Genomic DNA, 27,262 nt, shown 5'->3' with positions numbered 1-27,262 from the left:
CGATATGATATGTGATACTTGTTGTTAGGCACAACTCTTGTGCAGTTTAATTGGTATATAGCAATATTTTGGCTGGGGTATTCTCAAAGCCTTCATGAGGCTGTGGATGATGTATGGATGATGGCTTTAGAACCTTCCATCAATTAAAAGCCTAGCTTTATCTTAGTGTCTGAGAGAGAATAACCACATTATCTGAAACGTGACTAAATGTGATCAAATTTACACAGTACACTTGGATCAGTCTAATAATGTTCAAATTATTACCTGAAAAACAAGAGGGTTGATTGGTTATAAAATTACCCTAATATACAATTGCTCAAGAAGATGGTCATATGTAAGGTCATATGTAACAGAGGAGATAACTGAAGTGTGTGAAATAAGTTTATATTCTGTGAAGATTTACTTGATTCAACTCACCACATTATCTTATAAGAATGTTCTCTTGAATACGTATGCCTGAATATAAGGTAAACTCCCCTTATAAACTTTTGATGAAATGGTAAGTTTTAGTTTTTTAATTTAGTTACATATATAATTTAATTGACATTTTATGCAGCAGTTCAATAATATAAAAGAATTGTTTTATCCATGCTTACATTTTATAAAACCATCTTGCTCAAACTCTATCCATGAATCTTGGTGGTGTTTTTATCATCAGTAGAACCTCTTTGCATCATCCATGTAACATGAAAATCCAGGGTGCATCTTCATTTCTGTCTCTTTTGTTTAAATTACAGCAGTTGTTGAATGCATGCATGATCTGACACTGAATATTTTATGTATAAACCATTTGCAAAACAGTGGGGCTGCGGTTTTTTGTTTTATTTTTTTGTATGTGTCTCATAATTATATATTCATGATCTCTCTAACACAGTGGTTCTCAACCTTTCTAATGCTGCGACCCTTTAATACAGTTCCTCATGTTGTGGTGATCCCCAACCATAAAATTATTTTTGTTGCTACTTCATAACTGTAATTTTGTTACTGATAATGAATGGTAATGCAAATATCTGTGTTTTCCGATGATCTTAGGCTCTACAGCAGCAGTTCTCAACAGAACTGCTAGCAGGGTCACCGAAGACCATCCGAAAATACAGATATATACATAACGATTCATAACAGTAGCAAAATTACAGTTATGAAGTAGCAATGAAAATAATTTTATGGTTGGGGGTCACCACAAAATAAGGAACTGTATTAAAGAGTCGCAGCATTAGAAAGGTTGAGAACCGCTGCAACATAATTACTCAAGTTTGATCTGTGATTTACATTTTATGGGGCTGTAGTTTCTGTTTCTGAATTTAACCTCCTCCCCCTTTTTGTTAGAAGTAATGCATTCACAGAGTTTAAAAAGTAAAGGGTACAAATTGGTAAACAATGAAAAATAGGTCACCTTAAGCCACCAGTTGCTTCCCCTCAATTAGCAACTGTTAACTTGTGTTTTTTTTCTGAGAAAATGCTATTTGTTTACTTTTTTTTAAAGCAGTTTTGAAAGTCTTTGTAACAACATCCAACACTTTTAATTTTAAGGTTATAACTTAGGAATAATTAATGTGTTGATTTCCCCCCCACTTTTTAAAAAAAATTCTATTAAGGTATTTCTGTTAACATCCTAAAGTCAATTTCTAATGAAGTCGATTAAAAACATTTTTTGAAATGAATTTGTTGGGGTGACATCTATATAATAAAAGGCTAATGTGCAAATTGACTGGCGGAATGACCGGTCACTATGACATCCACTGACCACCAGGAGGCAGACTCTCAATGCAGGAACTGCCCCCTGGTGATCAGTGTACTCCCACAGGGGGAGCGCTGCTCAGCCAGAAGCCGGGCTCACAGCTGGCAAGCACAGTGTCAGTGATGGGAACATCTCCTGCCTCCATGGCAGTCAGACATTCCCCAAGGGCTCCTGGACTACAAGAGGGCACAGGCAGGGCTGAAGGATCACCATCCTGAGTGCACGAATTTCGTGCACCAGTCCTCTAGTTGGTTAATAAAATTGTTTAGGCTTCACATGTGCAGTTCTGTGATACATCATCTGTATACTAAAGGCCCAGCATGTGAAATCACGCAAGACCCAGACCCACCATGCCAGCGGGACCCCAGACCCACCCTGCACGAGCCACAGGCCCGGCACAAGCTCCACCAGCCCTGTGTAAGCCCCGCAAGCCCGACCTGCCCCACCACTTCGAGTGGCTCATGGGCCGGATGGGGGTCGTGGACCGGATGAGGGGGACCAAAAGGTACTCCAGCATCTCCTGGTGACCTGTTGTTCGGTCATTTCATGTTAGGACGTGACGGCCACAGGCCTTTTATAATACAGATTGCATTGTGTATTTACCATTCAAAGTCAGATCTCCTTCCGTCACCATATATTTGACCCCTTTAACTACCTCTTCCCCAATCCGCTTTCACTCTGGTAAGCACCATACTGCTGTCTGTGTCTATGAGTTTTTGTTTGTTTATTTGTCTTATTTGTTCATTTGTTACTTTCATTTTTATATCTCGTATATGAGTGAAATCATGTGATTCATGACTTTTTTTGTCTGACTTATTTTGCATAGCATGATAGTCTCAAGATCCATCATGTTGTCACAAATGGCATCTCTTATGGCTGAGTATTATCACATTGTATAAATGTACAACATCTTCTTTATTCAATCATCTATAGGACACTTCAGTTGTTTCCGTGTGTTGAAATATGCTACAATGAATAATGCTGCAATGAACATAGGGTTATATATACCTTTACAAATAAATGTTTTACTCTTTTTGTAATTTTTTAGGAACCTCCATATTGTTCTCCAGAGCTAATGCATTCTTCTCAAATACTTTTTTGTTTAATATTAAGTAAATGAAAGAACATCTTATGAGATACTATGTAAGGACTCAAATATGAGAGAATCTCCTTTTTTCTAACAACTGATTTCAGGAAGTTAAAATACTTACCTTATATTTAGGCATACAGTACTTTTAGGTTTATGATACGTTAACCTAATTTGTGTATATATTACAAAGCATAAATGGGATTCTTGCATAGCTCTCAGAAGTCTGTTTTTAATGCAGTTAGGTAAGTACAGTAGAGCCACATCAAATAACATATAGATAGAAGAACTGTAACTTTTTTTACCTTAATGAATTTTTCAAGTTTATTCTTCACTTTTTATGTCTTCTTAATGCTTTGATATGATAAATCATATCATATTCAAAATGTAGGCATTAGCCTAAAAATTAATTAATACAAAATATGGTTTAAATATTTTGAAATAATCAGATTAGATATTTTCTTAATGGTTGTATTTTATTGTTATTCCTAAGTATTTGAATTTCACTTGTTAGGATTATTTTCTTTTCTGTTGGAGAAAAATGACAACATTTCAATTTGGGCTTAGTATGTAGGATTATGTCACCAAAAATTTTATAAATAAACTTAACAAGGAATATGAACTTGACATTTAAGTAAGATTCCAGGATCTCCCCTTATTTTTTTTTATTAATATTTATGTTGGCAGTGTTAGTGTAGTGGCAGAATATTCCCACTACTGGTCTAAACATAAAAGATGTTTAGTAAAGATAAACTAGGGTTTCCTTTACCCTTGAACGTGGCCAAAATAATTCTAGTTAGTGACACTTCAAAAGTAAGGCAACCAGCCGAAACCAGTTTGGCTCAATGGATAGAGTGTCGGCTTGGGGACTGAAGGGTCCCAGGTTTGATTCCGGTCAAGGGCATGTACCTTGGTTGCGGGCAAATCCCCAGTAGGGGGTGTGCAAGAGGCAGCTGATCGATGACTCTCATCGATGTTTCTAACTCTCTGTCTCTCTCCCTTCCTCTCTGTACAAAATCAATAAAATATATTTTTTAAAAAAAAGTAAGGCAACCATTTAGGCAGTTAATAACTTACCAACAAGTGACTCCTTCATAAAAGAAAGTGGATATACAGAAATGCATAAATAGATCTACTTTTACTAAGAGTGCGTAGACATGGATGTTGAGCTTTGTTTTGACAGTTTATACACAGACTAATTTTCATGTTTCAATATTAATACATTGCAGACAAGTCATGAGAATTCTCATGTTTTCTTTTCTAAAGCTTGTGGCCAATCATATTTTAATAGATATTAGCTTGTAAGAACATGTTATAAGTAACTTCAAAATGCAATTGGGTACTTAATTTTAAAGCATGCCTTTAACATTTATGTAAAACTTTTTGTCTTCATTCAATAGAAACTTATCTGGTCACTGGGTAAAGCTATCAATAAACTACTGGTCCGCAATGTGTTAACATTCCTTCAGATGAGGGAAATCAGTTAGGGGGATAGTTAGTTCTTTTATTGTTTAAACAGGAAAAGCTCAGATGCTATGGGTTGAGTGTAGCTTTATAAAAGGAGGGAAAGGCAAAGTTGATGGAGACAATATACCTGAAAGAGCTGCGGCTCCTTTGCCAGGATCCTCGCCTAGATGAGACCATGAAGAAGCAGCTTTTCATTCATGAGGCCATTTGCCAGACTAATCTAGGTTGGTTGGTGAATTAAGCTTTTAAGTCATGGCCAGCAGTATCACATAGTAAGAAGATATAGATTCCCTTTTAATAAAACTTTATTATTTCAGTACTTCTTGATATGTCTCTGAAGATGAGGTTCAATCATGTTAACATGGCCACAGATATACCACAGGCCAGCTGTCGGTTATGTTAAGTCCATGGAAAATAAGCATCTGCCACCTTCCTCTCCCTAAATTAACCAGCTTTTTAAAACTGTATTTATTATGAAATAGCATGTTTTAGGCTACTGTGAAGAGGAGAGACTGTTTGTTACTCTTGTTTTAAATTTTGGTATTACCAGTTACTACAGTTGTTAGATTTTTGAACTTATAGTCCCATGTCAAAATTTTTTTCCTAAGATTTTCATCCATTAAATGAATCACTCTGAATAATTTTAGACAATATCTTGTTCTTAGTAGAAAGAAAATAATTTATTCAAAAGTGTGTTGCACAAGGAAATACATGGTGGCTCCAATATGGGACTAATACCTTTGCAAACAGTCAGATGAACTCTGCCTCGCCCAGCCAAAAAAAACTGCCTGCCTTGTACCATGGAAAATAAATGTTTAGAGTGGGTCTTTTCTTTTGGTTTTACTTTGAGAACATTTTTCCACTCCTCATTAACCTGTTAGGCTTACAGACAGTCCACAGGTGATGCGCATTTGTCTTAAGCACAATCCTGTTTCTTAGAATGTACAGGAGTTGTATGGCCTAATGGACATAGGTGAGGGAAAGAGAGGATATACCTATTTTTCTCCGGAGCAGACAACCAGGCATAAAATTCTCATGTATGTGTATAAAAGCCTAAATGACTGTTACCACCAAAAGACCCAAATCATTGGTCGACCAGGTGGTAGCTATGATGTGCACTGACCCAGACCTTGTTGCTGGGGCTCTGACAGCCCCAAATCTGGTTCACCCGCACCCCGGACCCAGACAGGAGGGAGGAGGGAGCCTGATTCCTTGAGGAATCATCCGTGCCTTAGCTTGCTGTTTTGGCCAACCTCCTGTAATCCCTCCTCCAGCAGGCTGTGCCCGCCCCCCTCTCCCCCATCGGCCCTGATCGCCAGCCAGGTCAAGGGACCCTACCCTTACACACACTCGTGCCCCAGGCCTCTAGTAGTGTCATAAATGGGCGAGAAATAATTAGAGGCTAAAAAGTCAAGATAGGGAACTATGGATTCTTTCTTTCCCTTTCTACAACTGGAGGTAATAGAAATGAATAATTTTCTATAAAATTCTCTTGTCATTGGCTTTACTATTAACATATTTAGAATCTTGAATATTTAAAATAATTCTCAAAGATATTAATAAATATTCTGATACATTTAAGTGATTTCTTTTCCTGTTTTCAGGAGTTACTTAAGAATATTTATACTTAGAAGATAAATATATTTAAATATTTTCTGTAGTTCGTTTTGAATGTTTTTTGAAAATTAGGCTTTAGGACTTATACTAACCACAAGTATAAAGTTTAAAAGCCAACTATGAACTTCCTGAGAACTGCAAAATGAAGTTCTCAATTAATTATAGCAGCTCTCATACTTTTTGTTAGTGGCAATCTATTGATCCTTTCCAAAGGAAAAAGCCAAATAAGTAGCTTAAAGGTGAGGTGCTGCCTTTCAAAATGGACTTTATAAAGCCAGCTATTAAATAGCATGTTTTATTTCACAATGTCAATAAGTACCTGTAACCCTGTCCACCTTCTCTCACCTACTCTGGGTTTCTTATGTAGGTAGTTTTATTGTTACTGAGGATTTAGTTTGCTGCATGCTGAACACACCCAAGCAGTAAGTGTGTGTGATGAGGGATTGGGGGGAGGGGTGGGGGGGGCATTAATTTACAGCCTGCCCTTTGTAGCTGGCATGTTCAGAACACTAACATAGGTGTGTTTTGGTTATCACTGAGAGGGTAGAGGAAGCTTACAGCTTCAAAAGTGCATCAGCAAGACAATAGGCCCTAGTTATGTAATACCCTAAAGCCTCATTTTGAGTTACTTATTCAGTCTTTAAACTGTGTACTCTTGCAGAAATAACCTTAGAAAGTCAGCAATTAACATTTATATTAAAAGTAAGATTTAGAACATAATAATTAGCAGTTTAATCCAACATGAGACAACATTATCTTAAACTTCTAAAAATGTTTGCCTGAAAATTATACGAAGCTTTTTTTAGAGTTACCAGTCTTCTGTTTCTCAGAAAGCAATTTTAAAAGATAACATACAAAATATAAATGATTAGTTAATAAATATTACTCAACTACAATCCCCTAGCTCCTTAGACATTTTAGGGCTACTTGGAATTGAATAATTAATTTATAGTTGAATAATTGAATCAGACCTTGTGCTGAGCCAAGAGACTTTGTTAAAATTAAGTTAGTGCTTTTTTTACTTATGTCAGCCATCTAACTTAACCCCAATCACCTTTTCTAGCAAAAAGGAAGAGAAAGGATAGATATAGGGCATGTACTGGGGGAAAAAGTGATCCATGATTATTTTTCTTTCTTTGTTATTTTATTTTAAGACATCAGTAATAAAGTATTATTATGACGGAAAGCAACAAGACAAATATGTTGGAATAACAAATGTATTGGAATTTTCTCTTGGTTTTGTAGTTAATAATCACCCACACTAATGAGTAAATATCATAATCAATGTTTTTCTAACTCCTTTAAATAACCCATATTGTTGACTACCCTCACCTGCTGCCCTCACTATTATTAACAGGAAGTATAGTCTTTTGGGAGTCAGGACTCCAGTCTCCTCTGCTGACTCAGTCTGTGAGCATGGGTAAGTCTCAGAAGCTCTCTGTGTCACGGTATGCTTATTGTAATACCCATGTGGTAGCTTTCAGCCCATGTGTCTTTTTCTGGCTGCCCTCCCTCATTGCATCATGTGTTCTTATATCGCATTATCACTTGCCTTGTGCTATCCATCGGGCAGCAGAAACAGAAAGAGGATAACTTCCATCTCAGTTAACCAATGGAATTTTCCATAGGTAGGAATTAGCAATGTTGCTATTTAATACATTCCTCACAGATATATTATTAAACATACATGCCAGCTCACACAATTAGTCAGACATTCCCCCATATTGAAAAGAGAAATTGACTAAAATTGTGTTATTCTAAAAAATAATGTATCTAGCCCTAACCAGTTTGGCTCAGTGGATAGAGTGTTGGCCTGCGATCTGAAGGGTCCCAGGTTTGATTCCAGTCAAGGGCATGTACCTTGGTTGTGGGCACATCCCCAGTAGGGAGTGTGCAGGAGGCAGCTGACCAATGTTTCTCTCTCATTGATGTTTCTAACGATCTCTCTTCCTTCCTCTCTGTAAAAAAATCAATAAAACATTTTAAAAAAAATAATAATAATGTATCTAATTTAGAATATGCCATATCTTCCTATTCATGGTTTTCAAGGGTTGGCAGGATTGTGTTAACATTTTTATAATAGCATTAGATTATCAGTTTAAAGACAGTATTTTAGCTTCTTTTTTTTTAAGCTCAAATTATTCATTTAATTTTTGGTCATTTATGTTATTGCTTTCATTAAGAAATGTTAATATTTGGATGTCTGTTTTACCAACTTAAATTTTTGACATATGACCTCTCTGTTTAATAAAGATATAACAAGAAAAGCAATTGCTTCTTGTAGGCTAAGTTTAAGAACTAACTAATGTTAGAATTAGTCAGCACTCTATGGCCACAAAATAGGAGACCTTCTTTGACAGAAGCCTAGATTCCAACAGAGCAGTTAAGAAGTTTATCAATTGGACTACTTAATCAAACCACATCAGGTCCTATATAAAAGAAAAGTTTACATATCAGAATATTCAATTCTCCCAAAGTATTAAAAAAAAATTCAAGAGTAGAAAAAAAATTATTGAATGATCATGTGTCAGTTACCTTAAAATAATTCTTAGATTTTAAGCCTCTAGTATAATATTGGCAATTTAAAATTTAGAATAGTCTCATAAAATTGTTGAACACATAGATCTTTGAAAGTAATTCCCTCAACTGTATACAAAAAATTAATTTAGAGACAATTCTTACCAATAACTGAGAGCAAGGCAAACCTAGTTTTAAAGAGAGCTGCAGAGTCAAGCTTAGGGACTGTTCCATCGCTCTAGATATGTGGTATCAGGCCACACAGATCCTGCCTCTCATCTATAAATGGGAATCATTAGATGTACCACATAGGTTATTGAGAGGGGGGGCTGTTAATGAAATAAAGCATTTATATTAATATTAAGTAGCACATCACTATTCCATGTTCCAGTTAGTCAGCATTACATGCTTGGTGGAAATGTACCATGAAGTGGCACAGTGAGGGAGAACATCAACTCTGGAGCCACCCTGTGTGAGTCTGGCTCCTAGCTAAAACATCACTACTTATGTGAGTTTAGAAAAATGAAATTTATTTTCTTTGCCTCGATTCTTCATCTGCAAAACAGGGATCATACTAATACCTGCCATGGGATTAAATGAGTTCATACAAGTCGAGTACTGAGGACAGTATGGGCATACATTTAGCACACTATAACTTTTTTATTAGTATGTATGTTTTGAAAATGCAACATTTCAATTCATACTAAGTGAATATAGTTCTTCAGGGTTCCACCGTGGTGTTTTGTAACTTAGTGTTTTTTTCAATAATCCTTGTAATTTTGTCCCCATCTTCCACAAGTTTTTATTTTTTAAGACGTCAGAATGACATAATTTCTTAATGTCTCACTGTGTGCCTTCATAACATTTGAAGAGCAACTTTTCTGATGAGAGCTGAGAAGGCAAATGTAGTAGGCACTGATTTCCCATAAAGTTCGTCTTTCTTGTTGGTACTGCCAGTTCCCACAATCTTAGCATTCCCTGGGCATCAGTCAGTGTCTACAAGGAATGATTTTCAAATATTAAAGCATGTGAAAAGACAAACAGGCCAAAACTCAGAGCTCTCTAGGGACTATGACCTCTAAAACAGACTCCGTTCTGACATTTTCACAGGCTGCTTGAGGGAATTCCAGCAAGGTCATTCCATTTGGTAAACTCCTAAACAAACGCTCTGTCATCAAGAATTGATTTGCAGATTTTTCTCCTTATGTACTTGTTCTGCAGAGATTAGCATAATAGATATGGTTGCTGAGACTCTTTTAAGACATTTGATGTATATGATAAGTACTGTACTAAAGACTTTTGGTATTTTGAAGTGATAAAACAGTTAATTTGTCATGTTGAAAGAAATTTCTTGCTATGAGTTGTCTTTTAAATGACTTCTGTTTTTGATTCCAGGAAATCTATATATAACCATATTGCTAAATTAAAATTTTCATTATTAACACAACTATTTAACAAAGAAATAAACTAAATTCAGAAACAATTTTTTACAAAACAAGCATACATGCAAATATGATTACTTGTCTCACAGTGAGCTTTGGAATATATAAAAATTGTTCTAGTGTGGTAGGATCTGTGAAATCTTAGTATGATGGCAGTTGTTTAGATGAGGCTTTATGGTTACTGGGGTGGAGTCAGATCTATAAGTTGTTTTTAATTAATCTGTATAGTCTAAACTATTTGACTATTATTATATAATCTTTTTTTTTTTTTTTTAAGAATATACTCCTAAAAATAAATGAGAAGGTCAGAACCCAAGAACTTTAGGGCCTAGACAACTTAAGGAAATGGGTAATTAGGACTTATTTGGTTTATAGTTGGCCTTAAATGCTGCAGCCTCATGGTTATCTGAAGTCTGTGAGTTGCATGTATGAAGTTCCAGAGATGAATACCATTCCTCGTTTGAAGGATTGGGTTTATTGGGGAATTTTGTATGGTTTGCTTCCTTCTTTGCACGTTTCCTTTCAATGAGTTAATCCTGTGGATGAATGTGCAAAATTTTAGCTATTGGAAGAGTCCTTACACAGTGAAAAATTTCTTATGATTTGATATCTCATTGTAGGATTATAATATGTTTTGGTCAAATTTAAAAATCAGACACAGACAAGTAAATTGATATATGATCCCAACCAAGCCTCTCAAAATTAGTAGTAAAAATAAAACTCATTTTATTATATTTATAATCTAATAACTTGTCAGAATCCCAGAATATTTCAGAGTCTCCTAGTAAAATAAAATGGCAACAAATATGAAATAATAAGTTGCTTAGTAATTGATTGCATATAGTTATTTAATGTGCTAAAATTGTGTGGCTCTTGTTTGATATAAAAATATAATGAAAAATATGAGCAAGTATTACTCTTCTAATAGTATATTTTTCTAACATAGATTTTTCTATCTTTGTCTATTTCTGTTAGCTAGTCTCTTCATTTTTCAAATAAATGGAATCTGGTTAAATAGCAACCAGCTGAAAAATTAGTGAAATCTCTGGTTACACAATTGTGTGCTTATTTATTTGTGCATAGAAGTAGAGCAGCTGCTTGATTGATTGCTGAATGCCTTCTGAACACTCAATAGAAAGAAAATGCTTACACCTTCAAAAGGTTGAAGATTTTATTTGGACACCCAAATATTATAAATTTGTAGAATCTTATAGATAAAGGAATATAAACTTATATCAATCAGATCGAGTTAGGATTAAACAAATTGAAATTTAAAGAAATCCAAGCCCTGGCCAGGTAGCTCAGTTGGTTAGTGTTACCCCCATACACCATGGTTGCATTCCCAGTCAGGACACATACAAGAATCAACCAATGAATGCATATATAGGTGGGACAACTGATCATTCATATTCTCTCTCTCTCTCTCTCTCTCTCTCTCTCTCTCTCTCTCTCTCTCTCTCCCTCCCTCCCTCCCTCCCTCCTCCCTCCCTCTCTCTCTCTCTCTTTCTCTCTCTCTCTCTCTCTCCCTCCCTCTCTCTCTCATCAATAATTTTTTTAAAAAAATTCAAGAACTTAGTTCTAAACTTTGATTTTGGAGTTCAGTGGTTTTTGACAGTACAATTGGCCCTTGAAGAGCACAGATTTGAACTGTGCTGGCCCACTATATGTGGATTTTTCTTTTCAATAAATACGTAGTTGCCCCAGTCGTCGTCGTCTTCACAGATCCTCAGGAGCATATTAATTGCTTTTAAAAACAACTTTATAAAAGAATCCTTAAAATATTCTCTCTCATAGTACATTATGAATATAATCTGCTCATAATTATTTCATTTCCCTCTTATTGAATTTACTGTGTGTCATTGCTTAATAAAATTATGCAGATTTCAGGTATATAGTTCTATAATACATCAACTGTATATATAATATTGTGTGTTCACCACCCCAAGTTGAGTTTCCTTCTATCACCATTTATCCTCCTTTACCCTCTTTGGCCATCCCCACACCCCACCCCTCTTCCCTTCTGGTAATCGTCAACTGTTGTCTGTGTCTAAGAGGTTATTTTTTGTTTTGTTTTGTTTTGTTTTATTTTGTTTTGGTTAATCCCTTTATGTTTTTTACCCAGCCCCCAAATCCTTCTCCTCTGACAGTAGTCAGTCTGTTCTCTGTATCTATGAGTCTGTTTTTATTTTGTTTGTTAGTTCATTTTGTTCATTAGATTCCTTATGAGTGAAATCATATGGTACTTGTCTTTTTCTGACTGACTTATTTCACTAAGCATAATGCTTTCCAGGTCCATCCAGGCAGTTGCAAAGAGTAAGCTTTCTTTTTTATGGCCAAGTAGTATTCCCTTGTGTAAATATACCATAGCTTTTTAAAAATATATATCTTCTTGACTTTTTTTTTTTTACAGAGAGGAAGGGAGAGGGATAGAGTTAGAAACATCAATGAGAGAGAAACATCGATCAGCTGCCTCCTGCAAACCCCCTACTGGGGATGTGCCCGCAACCACGGTACATGCCCTTGACTGGAATCGAACCTGGGATCCTTCAGTCCACAGGCTGATGTTCTATCCACTGCGCCAAACTGGTTAGGGCGTACCATAGTTCTTTCATCTATTGATGGGCACGTGGGGTACTTCAAAATCTTGGCTATTGTAAATAGCACTGCAATAAACCTAGGGGTGCATATATTCTTTCAAATTAGTGTTTTGGGTTTCTGTGGGTCAAAATTTTCTGTCCTCTGTTGGAAATCTACAGATACAGAGGGCCAAGTTAAGTTATATATGAATTTTCAACTGCACAGGAGTCAGAATCCCTAACCCCCATCTTGTTCAAAAGTCAACTGTACTTTAGTTTTTGGTTATTACACTAAAACTATTTAAGGTATAATCACTCTCTCAAAAAATATGTATATTTCTTAAGTGACCATGAGTGCTTTCTGTACCCTTGAAAATGAAATAAATGTCAGTTAGGTCCACTTGGTTTATAAAGGCTGTTCAAGTCTTACACATCTTGACTTTTTTTAACTTGTACATTCAATGACTTAGAGAAAGGTATGCTGAAAACTCCATCTACTATTGGATTTGTTTGTTTCTTCTTTCCATATTGTTTTCCCTTTCTGTGTTTTGAGACTCTGTTATGTGTTGTTGATTAATTGACTTGTTTACATTATGAAATGTTCCTACATCCTTAGTAATGATTCTTCTACTAATGTCTTCTTTGATAGTAATATAGCCGCTTTAAGTTTCTTAAGGTTAGCATTGCACAATAAATCTTTTCCTAGCTTTTACCTTTAACTTATATTGTATCTTTATATTTAAAGTGCAATTATTTTAGATGCATAGAAGTGCATCTTTTTTTTGTAAGTCTAGTCTAACAATCCGTCTTTCAATAGAAGTGTTTAGATTGTTTGCATTTATAGTAATTAGTGATATGTCTGGTGTACAGTTATCTGTTTCTGTATAGCAACTTCATACCTTAGTAGCTTACCACACATTTATCACCTCACAGTTCCTGTAGGTCTGGAATTCAGGCACAGCTTAGATGGGCACCTCTGCCTCTAGGTTTCTCACAAGCCTGCATTCAGGTATCAGCCAAGGCTGGGCTTTCATCTCAAGGTTCCACTGGGAAGGATCCACTTCTAAACTTACATTGTTCTTGGTGAGATGCTGCTCCTTAAGGGCTTTTGGATCCTCAGTTGCTACTCACGCGGACCTCTCCAACATGACAGTTTACATTAGCAAAGCTAGTTAGAGAAAATCTGCTAGCAAGACAAAGTAACATTTCCTCAACATCGCCCAATTTTATTGATTAGAAACAAATTACTTAAAGGGAGAGGATTCTGTGAGGCCGTGAATACCAGAAGGCAGATCACTGGGAGCTGTCTTAGGCACTATCTACCATAATTGAGTTTAAATATATCATTTTGCTGTTTGTTTACCTAGTGTCTTCAGTTTCTTTAATCCTCTTTCCTAGCCTTTTTAAAGTTAATTTTTATTACAGTGTCCCATTTCACTATCTTTACATCTTAATATGTAGATACTAGAGGCCCGGTGCATGGATTTGTGCGTTGACTAGTGGGGTCCCTCGGCGTGGCCTGAGAGGATCGGGCTAAAACCAGCAGTCTATTGCCGCCTGCTGCTCCTGCCTGCCACTCTCTCTCACCTTGGCCCTGCTCGGCCTGCCACAGGCTCGTGCCCAGTCAGTCCCAATCAGGAGAGGCTCATGCTGTGTCCATGGGTAATAGAGATGCATACAAGTTCTTTGGTTGATCTCTTCCCACCCATCCCCACCTACCCTCTGAGCTTTGTCAGTCTGTTCCATGTTGCTGTGTCACTGGATCTGTTTTGTTCATCAATTTATTTTGTTCTTTAGATTCCACATATGAGTGAGATCATGTGATAAACTCAAAATGGATAAAAGACTTAAATGTAAGTCGTGAAACCATTAAAATCCTAGAAGAAAGCTTTGGCAGCAAAATCTCAGACATCTCTCATAGTAATACCTTTGTCAGTACACTCCTAGGGCTAGGGAAACAAGAGAAAATAAACAAATGGGACTACATCAAAATTAAAAGCACCTGCACAGCAAAAGAAACCATCAACAAAATGAAAAGGAGCCCACTGTATGGGAGAATATATTTGCCAATGATACATCTGATAAGGGGTTAATATCCAAAACAAAAAGAAGCTCATACAATTTAACAAAAGGAAGACAATCCAAATGAAAAAAATGACCAAAGGGCCTAAATAGACACATTTCCATGGTGGACATACAGTTGGCCAAGAGACATATGAAAAAATGCCCATAATCTCTGATCATCAGAGAGATGCAAATTAAAATGACAATGTGATATTGCCTCATCTGTCAGAAGGACTACTATCAACAAATCAACAAATGACAAGTGCTGGCGAGGGTGTGGAGAAAAGGGAATCCCAGTACAATGCTGGTGGAAATGCAGACTGGTACAGCCATTATGGAAAACAGTATGGAGTTCCCTCAATTAAATATGGAACTGCCATTTGACCCAGTGACCCCACTTCTAGGAATGTATCCTAAGAAACCCAAAACACCAAACAGAATATATGCACCCCTATGTTCATAGCAACACAATTTACAATAGCTAAGGTCTGGAAACAGCCCAAGTGCCCATCAGTAGATGAGTAGATAAAAAAGCTTACACCATGCAATACTATGCACCAGTGAAAAAGAAGGATCTCTAACTCTTTGAGACAGCATGGGGGGACCTAGAGAGTATTATGCTTACATAAAAACCAGGATCTAATCATATATCACTGCATTTGGTTGTCATATACCTTTAATCTCCTCTAATCTGGAACAATTCCTCTACTTTTTTTTTAAAAAGATGTGATATTTTCAGAACAGTTCTAGTTTTATAATAGAACTGAGGAAAATGTATAGAGATTTTCCATATACTCTCAATACATGGGTAGCCTCCCTCGTTATCAGCATCATTCACCAGAGTGGCACATATTTTATCAAGGAAGAATCCACATTGACACATCATAATCACTTAAAGTTCATAGTTTACCTTATGGTTCACTCTTGATGTTGTACATTCAGTGGTTTTGGACAAATGTATAATGACATGTATCCATCATTATAATACCATACAGAATACGTTCACCACTCTAAAAAACTCTGTGTTTTTCCTATTCATCTGTTTTCTCCACATTCCTCCTCTCTCCCCCTCCCCAACCTAGCAATCATTGGTCTTTTTATTGTCTCCATATTTTGCCTTTTCCAGAATGCCACATAATTGGGATCATACAATATGTGGCCTTTTCAGATTGGCTTCTTTTAAGGTTCCTCCATGTCTTTTTCATGGCTTGTTAGTTCATTTCCACTTAGTGCTGAATATTCAATATTCTTTTTTTTTAAAATATATTTTATTGATTTTGTACAGAGAGGAAGGGAGAGAGATAGAGAGTTAGAAACATCGATGAGAGAGAATCATCGATCAGCTGCCTCTTGCATACCCTCTACTGGGGATATGCCCGCAACGAAGATACATGCCCTTGACCGGAATCGAACCCGGGACCTTTCAGTCCCCAAGCCGACGCTCTATCCATTGAGCCAAACCGGTTTTGGCTGAATATTCAATATTCTATTGTCTGATGTAGCACAGTTTATTCATTCAACCTACTGAAGGACATCAGTTGCTTCCAAGTTTTCATAATTATGAAGAAGCCTACTATAAATATGTTTGCAAGTTTTTGTATAGACATAGTTTTCGGCTGCTCACAGTAATACCAAAGAGCATGCATGATTACTGGCTTAGTTTTATAAGAAACTGCGAAACTCTTTCAAAGTGGCTATACCATTTTGCATTCTCAACCAGCTTTAAAAAAATATCTTCCACAACTTGGCATTTGGAAGAGTTCAGGCCAGTTATTTTGCAAAATCAGTCCAGTTTGGGACTGATTGTGGTGGAAATATTACATAGGTGACATTGTGTCCTCAGGGAAGCACATCAGGAAGTATGTGACAGTTTGTCCCATAACTGGTGATATTCAGTGTGATCAGGAGTTACGATACTGTAGTATCCCCTTCCTTGGCCTGTGTTTTCAGTGGTTAGAGCGTCGGCCTGTGCCCCGAAGGTTCTTGGGTTCGGTTCCAGGTCAAGGGCACATGCCTGAGTTACATTTTCAATCTCCAGCCCCAGAGTGGGTGCAGAAGGAAGCCATACTGATCGTTCTCTCTCCCCACTACCAACTCCCTTTCTCCCACTCTCTCTAAAAGTCAATGGAAAAGTATCCTCAGGTGAGAATTAACAACAAAAAAAGAAATTGTTCCCCTCATCTCCTATTTCTTTTCAGTAATTGTAATTAGTAATTAATTACAATATAATTAATTGTAAAGTAATATGTGGGATCATACTTTGAGACTGGCTATTTTGTTTCCTAATGCTTTCATTCATGGTTTTAATGATTCTTGCCTAAAAAAATTATGGTAAAAGTAATTAGAAGTGATGGTTTTCTAATCCTCACATTTCCTTTCTTCCATTTATTAACTGACATGAGAACAACCTTCTTTTCTAAAGGGACTTATTCCTGTGGACTCATATGTTGTTTATTTTTTATAATTGGAAAGATATCGATACTACCTATTATTGTATTTTTATGCACAAATTGTCCCAAATTTGACCAATGAAAGCCTGTTCAATATGGCTTTTGTTTCCCTTTGACCCATCACCCTTACATTTTGGTCATTTCAGGATTTCCTTTATGTTTGCATTGCCCCAATCCTGGAATTAGTATTTTTTGTAAGGATTCCTGGTTCTTTTATTGAGGAATAGTTTTTAGAAACCAAGATCTGAGAACTAAATGTGCTCATTGTTACTTGGGTGCCATTGCTTCTAGGCAGAGCTGGAACTGTTTGGTTTTTTTTAAGAAAAAATTATTAATTCCAGTCAGGAATAGCCATGTAGTCTTAAAGAATATGGACAACTAGCCGGGACTGGTTTGGCTCAGTGGATAGTAGGGGTGTCGAACTCAATCAGAGAAGGGGCCAAAATCTAAAATCCAGCCTAAATCGCGGGCCGAATGGTTTACTGAACAGTCATAAACTGTCATTGTGATGGAAACACAGCGGAGTGCAGTGATGACAGCGCGGTGCGGGCCACATTGCAAGGCCTGGCGGGACGGATTTGGCCCGCGGGCCTTGTGTTTGACACATGTGGGATAGAGCATCGGCCTGCGGACTGAAAGGTCCCTGGTTCGATTCCGGGCAAGGGCATGTACCTTGGTTGTGGACACATCCCCAGTAGAGGGTATGCAAGAGGCAGCTGATCGATGATTCTCTCTCATCGATGTTTCTAACTTTCTATCCCTCTCTCTTCCTCTGTGAAAAATCAATAAAATATATTTAAAAAAAAAAAGAATATGGACAAATAGAAGGTTTACATTATCATATATCAAGACCTGCTGTAATATTATACTATGGTAGTTTAGACAGATAAGCAGTCTAGCCAATGGATCAGAAGAGAGAAATCAGGAATAGACAGTATTATTCAATCATCTAATTCATTACAAAGGTGACATGTATGCGCATTTGGGGTGGGATGGTCTTTTTTTTAAAAATTCTTTATTGTTGAAAGTATTACATATGTCTCCTTTTTCCCCCATTAAACCCACCCAACCTGCTCCTCACCCCTCTACTGTCTGTGTCCATTGGTTATGCTTATATGCGTATATTCAAGTCCTTTGGTTGATCTCTTAATCCCCCTACACCCCCTCCCCTACACTACCACTACCTCCTTTGCCTTCCCTATGAGATTTGATGGTCTGTTCGTTGCTTCTATGTCTCTGGATCTATTTTTGTTCATCAGTTTATGTTATTCCTTATATTCCACAAATGAGTGAGATCATGTGATACTTATCTTTCTCCCACTGGCTTATTTCACTTAGCATAATGCTCTCCTGGTCCAGGATGGTCTTTTTTTTAATAAATAATCTGGATTAATGTAGTATCCAGTTGAAAGAAATTTATATGGAATTCCTGCCATACCCAAAAAGCGTAACTATGAAAGACGTAAAGCACTTTAGGGGAAAACATTTCCATAAACTTGGAGTGAGCAAAAATTTCTTAAATAAGACATAAATAGCACTACCCATAAAAGAAAAATCTATATTTAAATTAATAACTCCTGTGCACCAAAAGACATCACTGAGAGAAAAGGCAACCACCAAATGGAAAGAGATTATTCTTAATTCATATATTTAACAAAAGATTTTTCTTCAGAATAAGGAAACAACAGATACAAGTCAATATAAAATAATTAGACAAAAAAAGCCTTGGCACAAACTTCATAAAAGTAGAAATACAAAATGGTGGGCATATATGGGGCTTTGTATTAATTTGTCATCATTAGTGCAAATGAAGACCACATCTACAAGAATGGCTAAAATGAAAAAGAAACAGTTGTATCAAGGATATTGAACAATCAGTAGGTATGTACACTGTTATAACCATTTTAGAAAATTATTTTGTATAATTCTAGGTATCAGCAATTCCACTCCTAGATTTAACTCAACAGAAATACACACACACACATACACACACACACTAGAAGCCCAGCACAGATTTGTGCACCGGTGGGGTCCCTTGGCCTGGCCTATACCCTCTCGCATCCCTTAGGGGATGTCGGACTGCCAATTTCAGCCTGATCCTCGTAGGCCAGGCCGAGGGACCCTACCAGTGTACAAATCTGTGCACCAGGCCTCTAATATCTTTGTTTAATCTCTTCCTGCCCTTTCCTCGTCCCCCTTTCCCCATTCCATGTTACCATGCCTGTGCATTGAGCGTCTGTCCCCCGGTGGTCAGTTTGCATCATAGCTACTGATTAAATGATCGAACAGGTGACCTGTCATTTAGGCTTTTATAGATAGATAGATAGATAGATAGATAGATAGATAGATAGATAGATAGATAGATATAGATACGTTCCTCAAAAGATGCATTAATTTGAATTATATGAAATTGCCCTTTTTTGTATGTACTGTCAGCAATTTCATGTGGTTCATCTACTGGCTATAGGGAACTGGTCAGATGTCCACCTGCAATAGAATGGTTGAATAAATGTGATATATCACACAATAGAATATAGGAAAGAGAATGAACAGAATACAGCTCAATTTAAGAATATTTATGAATGTCACAAAAATAACATTGAGCTAAGGCAGCTAGTCATAAGAGTACATACTATATGATTCTATTTATATAAAGTTCAAAAACAGACAAAACTACTCTGTGGTGTTAGAAATCAGGATAGTAGTTAGACCCTGTCAGAGGAGAGGTGACTAGAAGGGAAGCACAAAAAGCAGGAGCTCTTAGGGTAAGAGAAATGTTTGGGGGGGGGGGGGGGTAATGTATTTTACATTAAAATTAAAAGTAAAAAAATAAAAATCCTAAATCTAATTTTAATCCAACACCATTTCTTTTCTCCAAAATGAAAACTTTGGTTCCCAAAACATCAATATATATACTGATTTGCTCAGTCCTATAGCCTTAGACTGTCTCCAGTATTTCCAGTGAAGGTGTACAATCATGACTGTGTTTAAAATTTTCTTGGATTTATTGTCTTGTTGGCTTTGCGATGTTGTGTTATCAGTTTGATATGTAATTAGGTTAATTTGTTTCTGTTCCTATTCAATTTTAATTTGTTCCTCATCTTTATTGTTGCAATGGTAAATGGGATTGTTTTCTTCTCTTTCTGAGAGTTCATTATTGGTGCAAAGTCAGAACTATATAAAAAATATAACTAAAAAAGACTCATTCCCTTCTTTTCTTCTTCCCACCCACATAATTGTTATTGAAATAAATAACAGACTTCATATGGTACTATCATTTCATACTTTCATTCTCTTGGGTAGACTCAGTTGGAAGAAAGTCGGGTATTACCATTTACCCTTTACACTCTGCTGTCCCCTCTCAGGGGACATCGGAATTCTAGCATATCACTCGGATGTCCCCTCTCAGGGGGGACATTACAGTTTATTAGTGATCACGGGGAATTGAGATAATTCAACGCACGTGTCCGCCGCAAAGTAGCGTCGAGTAGCTGGTAGCCAATGTCCAGAATGGTTCGGAGTGCAAAGGGTTAAAAAGACATTATTGGGAGATACTTTAGAAACCGTTTTATTTTTTGAAATAAATTTATTGGGGTAACATTGATCTACATGATCATACAAATATCAGATGTGGGTTTCTATGTTACAATATCTGTATATTGCACCATGTGCCCACCACCCAAAGTCAAATCTGTCAACATATTCCCTCTTCCTCCCCACCCCTTCCCTCTAGCAACCACCACACTGCTGTTTATGTTCATAAGTTTCAGTTTTATTTCCCTCATATGAGTGAAATCACATGGTTTTAGCTTTTTCTGACTTATACTTACTAAAATATATTTTCAAGGTCCATCCATGTTGTTGCAAATGGCACTATTTCATCCTTTTTTTGTGGCTGAGTAGTATTCTATTGAATGTATGTAGCACATCTTCTTACAAAGAATTTTAAAGGGTGGTTCATTTTTTCAAATAAAACAAGTAATTTGCAGGGAAATCAATAGTCATTATAGCCTTGACTTCTGTCATTAACACATTTCCCAGTATTTTAGCATTATGTATCAATTTATCTTAGATCTAAGCCAATCTGTGTTTTTATTAAATAAGGGTGTTAGTTCACATATATTTATATGCCAATTAAATGAACAAACCTTTAGCCTCTTTTAGTGATTTTTACTAGAAAACAGGATATTAGGAAAAATGGAACACATATCGTGTCTAGTAATAATTAATGTCATTTTTTAACATTCGTTTAAAATCTTGCTTGGCGTTGACTTGTATTGACATAACCTTCAAACACGTGGTATCTACAGAATGTGTGAAGTGCAATTAACAAGTTTTGCTTGAAAAAGTTTGTGTTTGGTTTGGTTTTTGTTGCAAAACTAGGGCTAAGAAGATGGCAGATGAAGAGCATATTCGGCACTGCATGCTTTATGAGTTCCAATTAGGAAGAAAAGCAAGTGAGGCTGCAAAAAACATCTGTAGTGCTCTTGGTCAAGATGCAGTTAGCGCCAGAAAATGCCAGCGTTGGTTTGAGAAATTTCGCAAGGGAAATTTTTCGTTAGATGACAAGAGTGGTCGAGGCCGTGTGTCCAATTTTGATCAAGAAGCTCTTCAAGCTCTTTTGGTGCAAAATCCTCAAATTACCCAACAAGAGCTTGCGACAACTTTAAATTGTTCACAAAAAACAATTTCCAATCAATTGCGTGCACTTGGCAAAGTTCAAAAGTTTGGAAAATGGGTTCCTCATGAGTTGACCGACAACAACCGTAATCAAAGAGTCACAATTTGCAGTTCGCTCCTCTCTCGTCAAAACCGTTTGCCGTTTTTAGAGCAAATTGTTACCGGAGATGAAGCATGGGTGCTGTATGTTAATTTGAAAAGGCGGCCTCAATGGTTGGACAAAAATGAGGCTCCGCAGCCCACGCCAAAACCTGACTTGCATGCGAAAAAAGTGATGTGTGTTTGGTGGAATTTTAAAGGAATTCTTCATTATGAACTTTTACCATCTAACCAAACCATTACAAGTGCAGTGTATAGTGCCCAATTGGAAAGGTTAGCCCAAGCTTTAAGAGAAAAAGAACCCGCGCTGATTAATCGGAAGGGTGTAATTCTTCACCACGATAACGCACGACCGCATACTGCAAGAATCACTGCTGAAAAACTGCGCCAGTTGGAATGGGAAGTTCTCCCTCAACCTGCATATTCTCCTGATATTGCCCCTTCCGATTACCATTTGTTTCGTTCTTTGCAAAACTTTCTTCTTGGAAAAAAATTTAATAATGAAGAATGCCTCAAAAATGCATTGACCGAATTTTTTGCATCAAATTCACAAGAATTTTACAACAGAGGGATTAAAATGCTTCCTGAGCGTTGGGCACAAGTAGTAGAAAACAACGGCAACTATATTGTTGATTAAATTTTGTTGTATTGTTTAAATAAATTCGATTTAAAAAAGTATTAGAAAACGACATTAATTATTACTAGACCTTATGTTTATTGATGGCTTCTGTGGTGGACACTGCTCTTGAAAATGTGTTTAATCTGTATGTTAATTTAGATGAACTGACATCTTATTCCAATCCATCAATATGATATCTCTCCATTTGTATAGCCTTTCCTTGATCTCTTTCCGCAGAATTTTCTAGTTTTTAATATAGAGGTCTTATACATAAATCTGGTTTTGACAGTGTTGTCAATGAAATTGGTTTTTAAATTTCATTTTAGACTAATTTTATGACCTAAACATTGCTTTCTTTTCTGCTTTGCTGATGATCTTGTAGATTTCTAATAACCTTTGTCATTGATGTAGGATGTTACATAAAAAATCCTTTTAAATACATTTTATTATGTATCAATTCAGATAAGGATTTATTTCCACCAAAATTCCTAGAAACCTATTATGAATGTTCTGAAATGGGAATGAACCTCATTTTGAAAAGGATTATTGATGACATTATTATCATTCTAAGCTACATTTATTTAGCTATCCACACAATTTAGCACTTTACAGATCTCTATGTTCATGAATTTGCCCTTTTATCTTTAATACTGTTTCTACAGTCCCGGCCAACATAGTTCAGTAATTAGAGTATGGGCCCATGCATTCCGGTCAAGGGCAAATACTTGTGTTGCAGGTTTGATTCCTGGCCCTGGTCGGGGCATGTGAAAGAGGCAACCAATGGATGTGTCTCTCTCACATTGACCTACCCCTCTCCTCTTCTTTCTCCCTTCTTTCCCCACTTCCTTCCCCCTCCCCCTAAAAATCAATGGGAAAAATATCCTTGGGTGAGGATTAGCAACAATAACAACAACAACAACAAAAACCGTTTCTACAGTATTCTAGTTGACCAGCCTTTTTTTTTTTTTTTTTGCTTATGTGAAACTTGTATGTAACCTCATAAAAATAATATAGACTTTTTCGTGTTATTTCCCGTTTTTGTTCTTCCTTGTTAAATATTGTTTGTGTATATATATAAAATCTTCTTAATATAGTTTGAATACACCTCAGACCCTACCTCTTGCTTTTATTTGAAGCTTTTTTGTTTATATTTGTATTCTGTGTATGAGTGGTCTGTACTGTTGTGACTAAGAAAGTGTTTGTCCTTGACAGTGCATTAGGTAAGTTAGCCATTTCCTGTTTTCTTTCCTATTTCTCTCTTCTTTGTTAGAAGTTCTCACCGTCCTATTTGAAACTTCCATATGCCTTTATTAACATGTAAGTAATGTCCTCTAAAGTTAAAAAAAAATTATGATTTTAAAAATAATACTTAGGGAAAATTTGAAATCACAGCAAACACAACTCTGGAAAACCATTGTGATCATATGCAAATAGCTGATATTAATTTTTATGAGAAATGTTTTCATTGTCAGTCATTGTTTGCACTTCTCATTCTTGGTTTTGCATTTTCTTTTATCTTTTTCTGTTACTTAGATACTTAGCCTATTGGTTTTTTAAAAAATAGTTTGATTATTGATTCTAAAATGGCACTAGTATATATTTATGGCAAATTTATGAGAAAGAAGAAAATGAGAGACAAAGAGCTGGTTTGATTTTAAAATGTCACTAATGTAAATTTATTTCCTGATTTATTTTTCAATTTTACATACCTTTTTGTAAATTTTTAAAAATTTTTGTTGTATATATGGCAACTTAATTATTGTGTACTAGCTCAAGTGACGAGTACATCAGTTAACCATATCCTTACTCTTGGACGCTTAAATTGTGTGTGTTTTTTTTTAGTTTTTGCCACAGATTAAAATCTTTATACTACCACTTTTGAAACTGTTAAAATACATTTTTAGTCTTATTTCTTAAAGTGTTCCTTATTTAGTTAGCTCAGGTAAAGTTTTAAGGTATATCCTGACTAAGAACATGGACTTTGGAACTCAGACAGTTCTAAGATTAAGAATACAAGCTAGTTAACTTACTATACTCTTGGCTGCTTCATCTGTAATTAGGGACATTTATTATATCAATAGTTTAATCCTATCTGTTAGGGTTGTTGAGGGCATTAAATGAAATGAAACAAATTTCTTAAAATGGTGTCTTATACAAAGTTATCCTAAATAAAAATCTGGAGTAATTGTTGATTTTTTCTATTTTACAGGAATAAAGGAGTTAAAATGAAATTTAGTCTGATTTATATATTATACCTCATATACCCTCTCCTCTAGTCAGGTGGTACATCTAAATCTGTTTACAGAGTAAACAAGAAAATTTCAGTTTGTGAGATGGCAACAGTCCTCTTGTTGCAAATTAATTTTGTAGTTAGAAATTCTGGAATGCTTGTTAGTCATTTATCATAGGCTTCTCTAAAATGGCTTTGTCTGGCATTATAAGACTGCTTTACAAAAATGTGGCTTTGGGGTTGGTAGTATTTTATGTCCTTTGACTGTCTCTCAGATAGTCAAACTAGGTGGGATCCATGTTATATAGAAAAGTTTTTTTTTCTTGTTAATTATTTTCAAATAGCTTTATTCTTAATGTTTAAACAAGAAATATCAGGCATAACTTATTTGCCAAAATACATAGAGAATGACGATAGTGTGTACTTTATCAGAGGCATTTCCTAGAACAATATAGAATTACATGAGGTAAGGGAATGCTTAATTTAGAGTCAGAATATAATTTGCTGACAGTTCTTGTGAAATAAATACCTAATTTCTTCTCTTAAATCCATAGAAATGCTTTAAAATTGTTTAGTACTTTCTCAGTAGCTGTCTTGCTTTTTTATATCCCACATATGAGTGAAATCACATGGTTTTAGCTTTTTCTGACTTATTTCATTTACCATACTAGAGGCCTGGTGCACCAAAGGTATATATTTGCTTATCTATAATACCTTAACATTTGTTTAAGTGAATTATATACATGTTGTTACATGAGGAGAACAGTTTGGATTATTAATTCAAAATAATTTTAATATAGAAAATATCTGCCCTAACCAGTTTGGCTCAGTGGATAGAGCACCGGCCTACGGACTCAAAGGCCCCAGGTTCAATTCCGGTCAAGGGCATGTACATTGGTTGCGGGCACATCCCCAGTGGGGGGTGTGCAAGGAGGCAGCTGATCGATGTTTCTCTCCCATCAATGTTTCTAACTATCCCTCTTTCTTCCTCTCTGTAAAAAAATCAATTATATATATATATATATATATATATTTTCTTTTTTTTAAGAATGTAACCATTTACTAGATGACATTCTGCTTTAAGATAAGCTTTTCTTTATGCCCCCTTTATTAATTTATATTAGTGTGTAATCTGAGTCTTACTCTATTTATTAGTAAATAACACTATTTACTAATAGTAATTTTTTATTGTTATTATTTAGTTTGATGCTCAAATTATATTAGATTCAGCTCATTCAGGCTGGCTTATATATACTAGTATATTTTTTTTTATAAGTTCCCATCATTCTTTGAATATTTATTTGCTTTCTGGCACAGCAAGATGTTCAAGGCTCACCTTATAATTTTTTCTGCCCTAGCCCTGGGAAGTATGGTTTGTTTTAGTGGAGTATTTATAAATCTACATCTTGGGAACTAAGTGTATTTATTGCTGCTGTTTGTTCATTGCTTCTAGGTCCTCAGTAGACAGAAATAGGAACTGTATATGTTTATTCACCTACACACACCTGTATTATTGTATATATTAAAAACCATGCATTCTTACTGACACCTCTGATTTTAACCCAGCATCAGAGTTTATTTTAACCTTTTTCTTTCCCCATATTTATAACTCCCTTCTCTGACAGTGAAGAACCCTGCTTCCATCACCCACAATAGATTTTCCTATGTGCTTAATTCTAGAATATACAGAAGTTAGTTTCAGAATTGCTAACTCATGCTACTCTAAAAATTAAATCTGCTGTACTTCAAACAGGTGAATTTTATAGTCTAAATTATATATCAGTTAAGCTGTTTAAAAATATTTATTAACTGGAGTTGAATATTTGTTTACATTTTCTCTTTAGCCCAAAGTTATATAGCCAAAATATTGTATTCAGAAGTTGATATGGTTTGTTTTATCCTCTCGTCAGGATGTCCATGTCATTTATTTGAGAATAGTTGGATTCATTTGTTGTGTTTGTATTCAAGTTTGGACATATCCTTGCAGATGTCATTAATTTTTTTTAGAGCATGTAATGTATTAACAAGTTTCTAAAAGTCAAAGCTTATGAAAAAAAGATGTCCTCAGAGCTTTGGCTGGATGACTTGGTTGGTTAAAGTCTAGTCCCATACACCAAAAGGTTCTACTAGATTCAGTCCCTGGTTGGGTAAACCTCCAATGTATCTCTCTCTTCCTCTCACTCTAAAAATTAATTTAAAAAACATATTCTCAAGTGAGGATAAAGAAGTTTAAAATTATATCCTCAGAGAGATGTCACTGCCCAACTCTCCTGTCCCCTTTCCTTTCCTCATCCTTCCCACCCTGTTTCCCCACACATTAGTTTCTAGTTTATCCATCCCTTCATTTTTTCCCCCACAAATAATCAACTATAAGTATATTTTCTTGGTTTTCCTTCTTTCTTACACGAGACATAACATATACACTGTTTTTCTGTTTGCTTATTTCATTTAATGTCAGAAGACCCATTCATATCATTTCATAGAGATCTTCTTTAGTCCTTTTTATAGCTATACGGTATCCCATGGTGTGGATGTTCCATAGTTTACTCAACCAATCTCCTGTGTGGGGGCATTTAAATTATTTCCAGTATTTTGCAGTTACAAACAGTGCTGTAATAAATAACTTTTGACAAGTACCATTTTATAATGTTGGAGATGTATATTTCAGGTAAATTC

At 35.8% G+C, this 27,262-nt stretch overlaps 1 protein-coding gene across 10 annotated transcripts in view; it reads left to right on the top strand.

The window, feature by feature from the left end:
* MRTFB (myocardin related transcription factor B) overlaps positions 1-27,262 on the top strand; it is a 178,334-nt gene that overhangs the window by 62,528 nt on the left and 88,544 nt on the right. For 8 of the 10 annotated variants that reach the window (XR_004983190.2, XM_036411265.2, XM_036411264.2 and 5 more), the window contains one exon: positions 7,267-7,329. The exons of the other annotated variants lie outside the window; for them this stretch is intronic. Coding sequence is in view for 7 of the 8 variants with exons in the window: in XM_036411265.2 (XP_036267158.1) it covers positions 7,267-7,329 (63 nt within the window). In the remaining variant the exon portion in view is untranslated. The remainder of the gene's footprint in view (positions 1-7,266; positions 7,330-27,262) is intronic. 10 annotated transcript variants of the gene reach the window in all.

This window comes from Pipistrellus kuhlii, unplaced genomic scaffold, assembly GCF_014108245.1.
Source record: "Pipistrellus kuhlii isolate mPipKuh1 unplaced genomic scaffold, mPipKuh1.p scaffold_m20_p_4, whole genome shotgun sequence".
In the NCBI taxonomy this organism is placed as follows: Eukaryota; Metazoa; Chordata; class Mammalia; order Chiroptera; family Vespertilionidae; genus Pipistrellus; species Pipistrellus kuhlii.
Note: the sequence above shows the minus strand (reverse complement) of the source record. Positions and strands in the feature narration are given on the sequence as shown.